Source organism: Mesitornis unicolor, unplaced genomic scaffold, assembly GCF_000695765.1.
Source record: "Mesitornis unicolor isolate BGI_N332 unplaced genomic scaffold, ASM69576v1 scaffold6237, whole genome shotgun sequence".
NCBI lineage: Eukaryota > Metazoa > Chordata > Aves > Mesitornithiformes > Mesitornithidae > Mesitornis > Mesitornis unicolor.
In genome coordinates, this window is record NW_010194291.1 from 81,759 (window position 1) to 94,415 (window position 12,657).

At 42.5% G+C, this 12,657-nt stretch overlaps 1 protein-coding gene across 2 annotated transcripts in view; it reads left to right on the top strand.

The window, feature by feature from the left end:
* The window catches only part of ARVCF (armadillo repeat gene deleted in velocardiofacial syndrome), a 98,854-nt gene that overhangs the window by 76,822 nt on the left and 9,375 nt on the right, over positions 1-12,657 (top strand). For both annotated transcript variants that reach the window (XM_010187741.1, XM_010187742.1), the window contains 6 exons: positions 5,327-5,454; positions 6,371-6,521; positions 7,882-8,074; positions 9,312-9,423; positions 9,973-10,063; positions 11,313-11,366. In XM_010187741.1, the coding sequence (XP_010186043.1) occupies positions 5,327-5,454; positions 6,371-6,521; positions 7,882-8,074; positions 9,312-9,423; positions 9,973-10,063; positions 11,313-11,366 (729 nt within the window). The remainder of the gene's footprint in view (positions 1-5,326; positions 5,455-6,370; positions 6,522-7,881; positions 8,075-9,311; positions 9,424-9,972; positions 10,064-11,312; positions 11,367-12,657) is intronic.

Here is a 12,657-nt window from a genome sequence, read left to right on the forward strand (position 1 = left end):
GGGTTGAACTCTGCTGGGCTGACTTGCTGCTTCCATGTTCTGAAAACATTTCTGTAGCAAATCATTCTGAGCTCTGGCTTACAACTGTTCATCTTGCAAACAATGAACTACATGGGCTGTAATGAAGTTACCAGCCTGTTGTCTGCAGAGGGCAGGAGTCCAAGATCTGTGGAGTTTTTCTTCCTTGCAGAATCAAATTGCTCGTTTCTTTTACTGACGTGGTTTTTTCTCTTTTCTTTCTTTTTTTTTCTTTCTTCCTTTTGGCTCATAGCTTCCTAGTTGCTTAGGGAGCTACTTTCTTATTCTGCGAAGTCTGTTGGTGTATGTATGACCTTGCAGAGAAGCTGCAGTTCAGCTCCTCTCGCTCCATCTGCCGGTGGCTGTCACATTGAGCTCAGCAGCGGCTGGCGCAGCGGCGGCCGCCTCACCGAGCGGGGTGGCTCAGTGTGGGCACATCGGCCCGGGGCAACGACCCTCAGTGTGGTCCTGGACCGTGTCTCTTGGTTTAGTTTCATCCCAGAAGGAGTTCAGGTGGTGCTGAGACTTCTCTGTGCTGGGAACCAAAACGCAGTGAGAAATTAGTTTCAAAAGCATTCTGAGTCAAAACACTAATGTAAATGTGCCTGTGGACACTACAAGTGAGTGTTGTTTAATTTTTATTACAGTGTTGCTAGTGACCTTCCAGCATCGTATGAAATTTGCCTCTCTTATTTTAAACGGCATTGAAAATGAAGCAGCACACTTCTGCTACAGCGCAGGACAACTTGCAGCTCACCGGTATCCACATGTGTGTAATTTCCCATGCCTGTAGGAGTAGAATAAATACTAAATGGGATGGATGGTGAAGGGGAATAGATTTGGCAACCTTGCTCCAAAGAGAGTTGTCTGAATTTGGGATTAAGCTGGCGTATCGGAGATAGGCACCTGGTGCAGTATTTTATGTTATTGCCAGAATGTAGCTAAGTATAGGTACAGCATCGGCATTGCCAGGATGAAAGCAAATAGGTTTGTGGAGGAGGTAATCCAGGAACTGCTGCATCATTCTCGGCACAGGGACTGAGGGTTGGATGGATGGAGCTGGCCAGTCACCCCCAGTTAAATCCTCAGGTGTCTCCCGTTCAGGATTGAAATTGCTGTCCGTGCTGTCACTGTTCTGTGGCCAAAGGATATAATCCACTTGGCACCTCCTGGTAGCATAAACTTCACACAGAACTAACCCGCTGGCCAATTTTGAGCAACTCTGCTGTAAAGCAGCTCGTTTCCTCTTTGCAGAAAGATGAGACTACTGCATGTTGGTGAAGGTGAGTCTTCCAGTGGAAGATCTTCCTTTGTATGCACGTTCATGCTGTTAGCTGGGGGGGATGCTTCGATGCTGTAAAATGCCCGATAGTCACAATGAGATCAGTGTGCGGGGCATTTTCCGTTTTGCTAAAAGGCAAAAGCTAATGTAGTGAACTTGTTTATTTTGCTTTCTGCAATGAAAAAAGGCAATAAATGACTTCTCTCCAGGAGGAAACAGTGTAGGTAGCAACTCAGCACAAATCCATAACCAATGGGAAAGTCTCATACGTTCCGGGAGAAATTATCTTTTTAAGGGCAGTGCTGAATCTGGGCTATAATTAAAACAGCTTTTTAAAGAAATGGAAAAAGAAAAACAGCGAATGTTTTTCTCGTTTGATGTATTACCTATCACTAATGACCCTCGTTTCTCATTTCCGTTTTAAAAAATGGATATAAGCAATTAGCCGTATATTGCACAAAAGCAGCATTACCTGAAAAAATAATTAAGATGATCTTGAAATTAAGGAAATCGGTTTTGAAGAGAAGCAGGTGCTTAATGGAGGTGAGACCAGCTGTGCTTCCCAGGAACGTGCTTGAAGCGCTTCATGGAAAAATGTGCGAGGCCTCCACACAGCACTGGAAGGAAATTTATAATAATTCAGACAAATTGCATCCTATAAATAGCAGAGCTGGATTCATTAGGACAGGAGGCAGATGGAGAAAATATAAAACTTGTTTGTTTCTTTTTAAGGGACTATAATGCTTATGAAAAGTGTCAGCTTGCTGTCAATGAGGGAAAAACCCTCTGGTGCAGCAGTAACTTTCTCGCTATTAGGTCCTCATCTCTGCTAATGAGGAGCCATCCAGGAGGGGCATTCATAAGACTTTGTTTGAGCAGCTCCTGCCTGCCTTTTTCTGCTCCATCCAGGCTGACACGGAGTGCTGCAGTGCTGGAAGTGTGCAGCAGTTGAGGGGTGTGGGGGACATGAGGGAGGACGGTTTCAGATGCGGTGTGTAGCACTTGCTAACTGTTTAAAACTGATGCTGGTGGGGCAGAGGTATAAATGTAGTTGGAAAGTGGGAATGTGTGGAGTGAGGTGGGAATCATCCACCAAGCTGGCTAAGGGGTTATGTCCCAAAGCAGAAACGCACTGGTAATTGGTAGAGGAAATGCTGTGCATTATTGAAGAGAGAAGGTGAAGACATTTTTTAGATGCTCTTACATTAGCAAGTAAGAAAAAGGAGAAGCTTTCGTGCATGAAGAGAAAGCGGGTGGGAGGTGCGTGACTGGAATACAGCTCTGTCCACAGGAGGTAAGTGGAGGTGAGAGGGTTGTTGAGCCTTAGTGCTCATACACAGTGAGGTGCTGCAAAGAAGGAAGAGTGTCCAGCCACTGTCAGTCAGTACAGACTGACAGAAAGGGCACGTTGTAGACTGCGCTTAAATAACAGGAGAGGGTGAATGTGTGGGACTGTTTCCAAATGTGCTGAAATATGACTAGGCTCTTCAGAACAAAGCCAGCAGAGAAGACTGGCTGAACAATTGCCTACCAGTCAACCACAGGCAAGTCTGAGCTCAAACACAGAAGGGGTAAATGTTCTGTATGAATGTTATCTGTTAATGAACCTGCCTTCATCTCTTTTGCTGATTTGATTTACATTTCAGCAAAGCTTCCCTAAAAGATAACAATGTCAAAATTCCAATAAGCTATCCCAAGAGATATTTAAAGTACCAGTGTTCAGGAAAGGAATATCGCACACTTATCAGGCAGCAGTAGATTTTCCTGAGGAGTTCTTAGATTGCCAATTCACCTTGTGAAGTGGCAGAGGAAAAAGGTGATATGAAGGTCGTATTGGAGTCAGATAATAACAAACCTATTTGAGGAATGGTGAAAAGCTATACAACTGTTCATGCTCCGTGTATTAAGTAACTGCAGTTTTTCTCAGCATTCAGTATAGAGGGCAATGATCCCAGTGCAAGGAGGGGACATTGGAGAAGAGGACAGTGAGTGGTACGGATTGGCAGGATGCCTTTGGGGATTGCCATCTGTTGCAGCCTGCAGTGTCTCTAGGGTGTCAAGTAGCGAGCAAGTGGTGGTGGTGAAACTGGCCACAGACGTGGAGCAGGTTCACTGCCCAGGCGTTTTAGAAGAATGCAAGCGTGCTGGGATGCGTGTGGGAACCTGAGCAGGGAAAGTATGAGCCAGCACGTGTGAGCTCATGAATCCTCATGCGTAGCTCTGTTTTTTGGTATGGAGCAGAGAAACCCTTGGCTGATGAAGTGCATTTTCTTGCTTTCAGTGGGATAAATAAGCCCTGCATATCCAGGGGGTTAATATGGCCTGTGTTTGTGGGTAATGTTATATCTTGGATAACACAAGTAGTGAGTTCTGAGATCTTGACTAACATAGTCCTACAGCAATAACTAGTGTGAAGAATACAGAGACACAGTTAGATTGGAAAGGTAAGGCTTTAATTGTAGAAAGCCTTTAGAACAGATAATTTTAAAAAGAAAAAGATTGGTAGGATAGCCACTTGATAGGATAGCATTGTTTTGTTTTCTTGCTTCTAGATTTGAGCTGAGGTGTCTGAAATACAGTAATGTGTGATATGTGCTGAAAAATATGTATATGAAAGATGGGTGATCTTGAAGAGAAAGTACTGAAGAGCGGGAGTGATTTGTGTGTGTAGGTTTCCTGTCTTGCTGGTGGAAAACTTGCTTTGAATTATTATGCTACATTTCTAGGACAGCATCTTATGTGAAAAACATTCTTTTCATGTGTACCAATAAAAATATTATTCTGCTCAAAACAAGCTTCAAATTTCCTCTTTGCCCAAGCTCATTCACACCTTTATGCTTTCTTTCATGTCATGCTTTTCCAGAAATCCTTTCCTAGCTAATGCCTGCTGAAAGAACACCCCAAAAGCCACCAGCGCAGAAATATCTACCAGCTGCAGTGACTGCAGATGAGTCTGTTGACTAAAAGTTGCCCATGCCTTCCTGCACTCACCAAAACACAGTGGGTTTAGTTTTTTGTTCACATAATCTGAGCAACACCATGATCTTTGAGATCGTGTTTGTCTAGCAAGTCCTTTAACTGGATGCTTGCATACTTTTCCCTCATTGGTGCAGTGTGTCATGCCACACTTAGTGAAGAAAGATAGATTAAACATTGCTTCAAATTATACAACAACTTGGAATGTTGGAGTTCTTGCCTAAGACCCCCTTTTTAATGTGGGTAGATGGGTAAATCCTAATCCTATGGATGAGGAAGTCAAGACACGGATGCTACTGTCAGTTACTCAGGATCACAAAAGGAAATCCATGGCAGAGCTGGGAACAGTTCTCATTCCTGTCATGCTTAAACTGCAAAGCTGATACAGTCACCCTGGGGATACTGAGTTAACGTTTGTGTCTGTCGTGGTCTCCCAGTGTGGTACAATGCTGGTGTATTTCTTTACCTGATACTGAAACTGGAGTCAGCATTTCTCCCTGCCCCTACCAACTGGGGATTGCAGTCGCTTTGACATCTCGCGTCTTTCTCTTGACACGTAGGTGTGAGAAGGGGGAGGCTGATATGGTTGTGCAGCTCGCTCTCTTTGGCTCTGTTGTTTGTGTCTGTAAAGGTACTGAGATAGATTTGAATGAAAACAGGAGTGCAAGGTGAATTTGCAACCCAATCTAGAGATGCGAAGTAAGAATTGTTACAGACAGAAATTGTAGGTTGTCACCTTGTTATTACACGCATATACTCAGCTTGCTAGGCAGTATATAGTATAGCACAGACTCAGGAAGAGTTGTCAACCTGAAGACAAGCAAAGGGGACCTTCAGCCCAGGTGAAGATCCTGTGCCTGCGTCCCTGTGTGTACCATTTTCAGCAACTGAGGATGAAAAGTCTTGGATTTGGCTGAAGCTCTACTTTCTGTCGTGTGGCTTTCTCTTGACTGATCTCATATGTGACTAAATAGAAGTATGTTGTGTGTTTATTCATATATTGCTTTCTCTGCTTCTCTTGCTTCTGTTCTCCTCTTCCTTCACCTGCAGGCTTTGAATTACTGTACCAGCCAGATGTGGTCCGACTGTACCTCTCCATCCTCACCGAAAGTCAGAACTTCAACACTCTGGAAGCTGCAGCAGGGGCTTTACAGAATCTCAGTGCTGGCAACTGGATGGTGAGTGCAGTCATCTCTCTAGCCTTGTTTCCTCTGTGTAAGTACAGAACAAAGCTATGTCCCATTATGTGTGTGCTGTTACTTTGTGCATTTACATCTCCTTTAAAAAGGAAGGACGTGGGAACTCCAGATAAATTATTTCAATCTTATTTGCCACTTAAGATGTTTTGCAGCTTCTGGAAAGATAGTGATTACGTGGTGGAATTGTCACTGAGCTCATGATGATTTAACCATTAACAGGTTTTACTGCTTAAACCATTTAACCATTGCTTTGTCCATTCAGAAAAGCTGGTTGTTAGATGATTGTCTTGAATACTTAATTCATTGGGTTGTCAGATTGCTCAGGAAACCACACTCCACAGTGTCCTCTGATCTCCTTTCGGAAGCATCCCCAGCACTGATCGGGCAGTTCTCTCAAAGCTGTGCCTGATCACTTCTAGAACCACATGGCAAAGTGGGACTGATCAGCTGGGTGGTGTTTCACAGCTGTCTTGAATACAGTTTATTTTAAAATAAATTGCAACACAGAATAAAAGCATGAAATTGGAGGTTGGGGAAGATACCAGATGCTTTACATGCTTTGCTGTTCCCCCCAAATGACCTCTTTTTTTCCTAATCCAGAGGGATGTGTTTTTACACTGAGGTGTGTACAGAACAGATGCTGGCAGATGATGCTCCTTCCTTCTACTTCTGTCCTCTTTCCCCAGCAGCTTGCCAAGCTGTAGGATGAACTTCTGCATCCTTTCTTTCTTGATGCTTGATGAACTTGAATGATGGGTTAAGTTATAGATGCGTCAGCACACATAACCTAAAAATGAATTATAGCATTGACAGAAATGCCAGGGGCAAGGAGAGGGCAGGTATATGAATTCACAATACCTTGTGTTGTTTCTTTTCCCTTGTGTGTTCTGATCAGTGGTCCACGTACATCCGTGCAACAGTGCGGAAGGAGAGAGGCTTACCAGTGCTTGTGGAGCTGCTCCAGTCCGACTCTGACAAGGTTGTGAGGGCTGTGTCAATTGCGCTGAGAAACCTTTCCATGGATCGTCGCAATAAAGATCTCATAGGTATCTTCTGAACTTTGCTAACCAGGCTGGGATCATGGATACCCTTGAGACACCTCACGTTTTCTGTCACTTGTGCCGAGGATTGATTTTTTTGTGTGCAGTTTCCATCTTTACTCTGTAGCCACCAAGTGGAGGGCTGCCATATCGGAGCGTATTCCCAGCCGATTCAAACAAGTCGAGGTTTAAGGGAAATTTCAAACTCGGGAGTAATAACAGGTGCAGATTTTGGCAGGAGAGGGGAATGTGTGTTGGTGTGCAGAGGATTGGGTGGGTTACAAGGTTTCTTGTCTTTTCCTTAGCTCTGGCTGACACAGCACCTGTGCTCAAAGACACACCTGATAGTTGCAGAGATGTTGCTCCTTAGTGCTGCTGTTTAGATTAGAGTGGGAGTCTTGCCTTTGGCATGCTGAGCTAACCTGGGGAGGCACAGTGGTCTCTGAAGTTGTCCCTTTTTAATCGCTTCCTCCTTCCCTTCTCATCCTTTTGTGTGGTGCAGTTACTTGTAGAAGCTGGACACTAAACAACTTAGTCTTCTAAGTTAGTTCTTCAGCAGTGCTCCCTAGCTCCTATCTGAGGGGGTAAATAAGCATTCACCTGCTCACATGCAGGAATCTTGAAAGATTTTCAGAAAATCCACTTTTCTTCTGGATGCCTCTGTATGTAACTGATGTATTTGTTTAAACTATAACCTTTTCAGTCCAGAAGATACTGGTCACATGTAGGGCCATTGTCCAATTTGATACTAACAAATGGCAAGGTGGGATTGTGCCTTGATACATCAGGTTCTTTTAATAGTTCAGAGGTGCAGCTGGACCAATGGTACAGACAGACACCTGGAAGTTACAAACTCTGGACTCCTTGTTTTTTCTCTTGTACTAGACACTGTGAAGGCTAACTACACCCAGGAGGAAATACTCCTACCTTTGCTGGGGGAAGGTTAATAAATGCAAAGCTGCACACCTTGCCCCAGAAGGCCTATTACAATGCGAAGCTGAGTAAGCCATGTGCGTGTATTAGCATGAATATGTGCCATTAGCAGCAGCTACTGGATGCTTTTTGCCTCAGGCGTTGCAAAGTATGATAGATGCTGGCTCTAAAATTCTCAATAAAGTTGCTTCTTTTTATTTTATTCCCCTCAGTACCTTTTAGCATTCATGATGGAGTTTGTCTTGGGTACTTACTCTTACATCACCTTGAAATAATGATTGAAAAATACACTGTTAAGTGACAGTCTTGAGGTTCAAAACACATGCATTATGAAGTTTTTTGACATGGCAAACACCCTTCAGTTTTATCATTTAGGATGGGAAGCTGAAATTATTATTAGTGCTGACTAATGGTATCTCTTACCCTTATCTAGGTAGTTATGCCATGGGTGAGCTGGTAAGAAATTTGCCCAGTAGGCAGCAGAGATCTGCAAAGAACCTGGAAGAGGATACGGTGGTTGCAGTGTTGAATACCATCCATGAAATCATTACTGACAGCTCCGAAAATGCAAGGTCTCTGATACAGACACAGGGCATTCAGAAGCTGGTAGCTATCAGCAAGTCAAGGTAAGTGACAGTTGAAAGCAGAATGTAGAAGAACTCACTGCAGACATGAAAATGTCACTATGAACAGCAGCTGTTGCTTTGTGAAAGTATTCCAGCATCTTAACCTTTCAGAGCCTTGAATTTCAGAGCAATTAATATCTGTGCAGTAAAAACAGCACCTTTAATAGGTTTACTTGATTTAAAAAAAAAAAAGTTAATTCGTTAATGTAGTCGCTTCAGTCATGTTAAGACATGCTCTTTCCTTGTCAGGTAGGTCTTAGCACCACGTATGTGTTTAGCAGACATAACTTACAGCGAAACTGTGATCTTTATTTTTAGCGTGGGAGGCCTTTTTCCTGTGGCAGCATTCCAGTCCTGGAATGCCAATGATGATAGCTGTTCCTTTAAAGTAAACTGGTTAATGGTGTGCAGTAATCGTTCTGGCTGAAGGGCTGCTGGTGGTAATTTGAAGTGACAAATTTTCACTCTGCAGTTCTGTTGAAAACTGTGTTTTGACTGCTTTAGAAAAAAGTTTGTTTCATGTAGTTCAGCCCGTTAGACATGAGCTTCTTTGTGTGTTTTCAGCAAACTTTTGGGAGAGTAGCTGAAGACTTTGTTGGGTTGCATTGTTATAAAATACGAGAGCCAACCAAGAACATAGCCCTGTATGATTCTATAGAGGGTGGCTGTGTACTGACTTAGTAAGGAATGGATACAGTTTGTTTAAAAATAGCTTATTTTTTTCTGATCTAAATTGCTTTGTGAGGTATCCTAAACCATGAATAAACTTCACTGAGTTGTGAGGAATATATGTAAATGAGCGTGAAGGGTTGAAAAGTGGCATAGAACTTGGTTTTCGTTCGTTGGGTTTTTTTGGTTTTTGGTGGGTGGTTGGTTGGTTGGTTTGAAATAAATCCAGGCAGGATGAAATCCATCCGTCTTTTGTTAACGACAGTTACAAGACCAAAGAGTCACCCTGGCCTCAGTGCTTGCCCAGGAGTGCCCATGAAAATCCAGCAATCTGCACAATTCACAACTTTGTTTTGATTTTCTTTTTTTTTTTTTTTTTGGTCAGCAAATACCTATAGATAAGAAGTCACTGAGTGATTTCACATATATCCTGCAGCTTATAGGTTCAGAGAATAGCTGTATGCAGTACTGGGTGTCTCCTGGATATTGTTTTAGTGCAAGGAAGTCAACGTATGAATAGTCTGCTAGTGCTCGATACTCAAGCTCTAATTTTTATCTTGCAAATCAGCCAGTCTCCCAGAGAGACAAAAGCAGCATCTCACGTTCTTCAGATGATCTGGAGCTATAAAGAACTACGAAATGCTCTGCAGAAGGATGGGTGGAACAAATCCCACTTCCAGGTGAGAGACTGGGTCTTAGATTTACTTACGGAAATGCCCGAGTGGAAAATGTCCTGGCTTAGTCTGATATTACAGTCTGATTATGGGCTTTGGTTCTGTTCTGCTAGGTGACAGAACAGTGTATGGTCATCTATTCATTGTCACAGCATCATGCATATACTTGCTGGGTATGTTTTCTAGTTGTGTGCATAATACAGATTCTTAGGTTTTAGAATTATGCCACTTTGTACAGGCCAAATGCCCATTCTTTACTGGGCACGTCTTTCCTTAGCTGTGTCTCATTTGAAGCATCCCATCTAGCAGCACAGTGCACCCACCTGTTCCTGATGTGCAGCCTCCTCATCTTTCCTTGCTTTCCATTTAGATAACGGGGGAAAAATTCCACCAACAAATCTATATTAAAATAAAAATTACTCCAGTGCCATATTATCAGCAGAAGGTGGTTTAGCAGCATTCCATAATCTCTCTCCATACTGTTGGTTTGTTTATTTTTCTTGTTCGGTTTCCCTGAGTAGCAATTCTGTATTTATGTGATTTTTTGTCTTGCAGTCTGTTTCTGCAGCTCCGAAGGGTTCCAAAGGTACTGCTGGCAGGTCTGGCTACGATGACAGCACTTTGCCTCTGGTGGATAAAAGTCAAGGTCAGTTCTGCTCTTTATCAGGGGTTTTGTTGTTTGTTTGTGGTTTTTTTTTGCACTTTGCTTGCTTGTTTTCTGGATTTGCCACACCTGTGTTATGTGAGTGATAGGACAAGGAACGAAGGGGCAAAAATGCATAATTTTTGTGGTACCTTTTACCTCATCATGCCAAAATGATCAGTCCTCCTAACTGGATATGGATGGTATTTCTTCCCTTGTGAAATGGACAATACTGCTGTAGTTTTCTTACCTTGTATGCAACATAATCAGTTAAATATGCATGGGAGAATTTGTGAAAGATGTGAGTTGGAGCTTTGGAAGAGAACAGCCGTGTTTGACAGCCTTATATATTAATAAACATAGCCTTCAGCCAGGCAGTGGGCTTGGCCTTACCCCCTGCTCACCACTGGAGTCTTTCCTTTCTAAATCAAGTGTGCCTGTATTGGCAGTGCGCCTTCCCCTGCTGTGCAGGTTATTTTCATTGGAGATGAGTTTAGCCAAACCCTAGCTAAACCTGTCCGTGCATGTTTATGAGACATGATGCAGCCATACGTGTAGCTCCAGCTTTAATTTTTCCATGATTGCTTTGACTCTGAATCTGCCTCTAGTTTGGAACACTCAGATGTCAAAATTTCTTTTTGGAAATCTTGAATCTCCTACAGCAAAGTTTGCCTCGTTGCACTTTACCTGGTTTGACTGCACATTACCGCAGAAAAACCAGCCCCATACTGCTCTGCCTGTTTCCACCTTCCCTGTCTTTGATCAAATCTGGCAGATTTTGCAGACAGTGAATGACTTGGGTCAGTTTGCTGATCTGACAATAACCTTCTTGTTTTCTTTATGGGTTAGCTTTCTGTTGGCTCAGCAGGCTGCTCAACTGGACTGTGAGCCATGTGAAGCTGCACCCTTACTTATTTTCTTTCCCTCCTATTCTGGAGAGACCAGAGAGAAGCTTGTCAATAGCTGTAGGTAGTCCAAAGTAGGAGTGCAGTTTCTCTTATCACTTCAAAAGAGGGAGTTCTGTATTACAGTGCCAAAGCAGAAAATATAAGGATTACATGTGCTCTCTGGAGAGCTTAAATCAAACTCCCCCTTCTGAATGGATAACAGATGGGTGGTTTGGGTTTTTTTTTACCATAGGCTTTGCGTTCAGTGCTTTATGGACCTCTTTGGTCCTGTGACTAATTTAAAGCTGCCAGGTGCTGAGAAAAGCAAATGTAATACAAGATGTTTCGTTGTTTTTGTTTTACAGATAACGAGAAAGCTGGGAGTCGTGATATGATACCTATGGATGAACTTGGCCCAGGTAAGTTCAGTCACAGATAAAACCCTCTGTCTGTTTCAATAGAGTATGCTGTCACTCACAGGGAAAGTTCAACTATTTCTCTAGGTGATATTCGTTCAGATGGATAAAACAGAACATTATCTTACAAAAGATTGTTCATCAACATCTTTTTTTTTCTGTCTTTTTCTTTTTTCTTTGAAATACACGTAGAGTTTACACACCAATTTCTCCACTACTTCAGGCATATAATGGAGATCCACTGATCTAGCTTTCATTCTGGTCTCTGGCCTTTGAGACAGCTGTGTTCCCTGTTGTAGATCTGGCAGTCTGAGGATTCAGAAATAATAAAAAAAAGTTGAAAATTTGCTTCGATGTAATGCTTGCATTTAAATCCCTTCTGCCTTTGTTTTCTGTGGGTAACACCAAAAAGAAGTTAGTATGTATGATATTGCTGGCTCTGCCTTTCATTTGCCTGCATCTAGCCAAGCCTGGCTTTTCTTACAGACTGGGAACAGCCACCTACTGTCAGTAAAGTGCTTTGAGATTGATAAGCTCTGTAGTTTAGGGCTCGTAGAGGGTTTTTTTCGTTACTGACTTCGATAAAGATGCTCTGTGGTCTCTTGGGAATTTGCTTTACTTCTTCCAGTTGATGTTATTTTTATTTAAATACTGATATTAATGCCTCCAAATCAAACACTTTGATATACCGCTATTTGTGATTGTAGATGAACAAAATAGCAAGTTAGAACCAAGCCGAAAGCCAAGTGTGTTCAGAAGTTAAAATAAGAGGTATATATTACCTTTTGTATTCTTAGAAAAATGAGATGCCACCTGCCGTGAATCAGCTGTCCATATGTATTATGCCTAAGGGAACGCTGAAACATTTGTTCTCACAATGGAAGAAAATCACTTCAGAGGAGATTTCCTGTGTGCTGGCAAGTGCTGCAATGTGGGCAGTGCTGATTGTTTATAGTCTCAATATTAATTGTTGCCTTTTGCTTTCAGGAGTTACTGGTACAGCTCTGAGTACCAATGAAATGCAAATTAACAGCATATGTACAACATCAGGTAGATGCTCTGGGCTGTTCCGTTCTCCATCTTTTTGTCACTGTTAGAAGATGAAATCTGTCACGTTTTCCTGACCCAGCTCTTGGGTGCTTTTTAACTCCAATATGACTATAACTTTGTGGTGTTTCAGAGGTCAGCTGAGAAGAGACTTAATTAAAGAATTAATTTACCCACTTCACTATCTTTACTTCCAAGGAACTGGAACTACAACTCAGTACCTCATCTGTTTCCTTCAGGCTCTTCC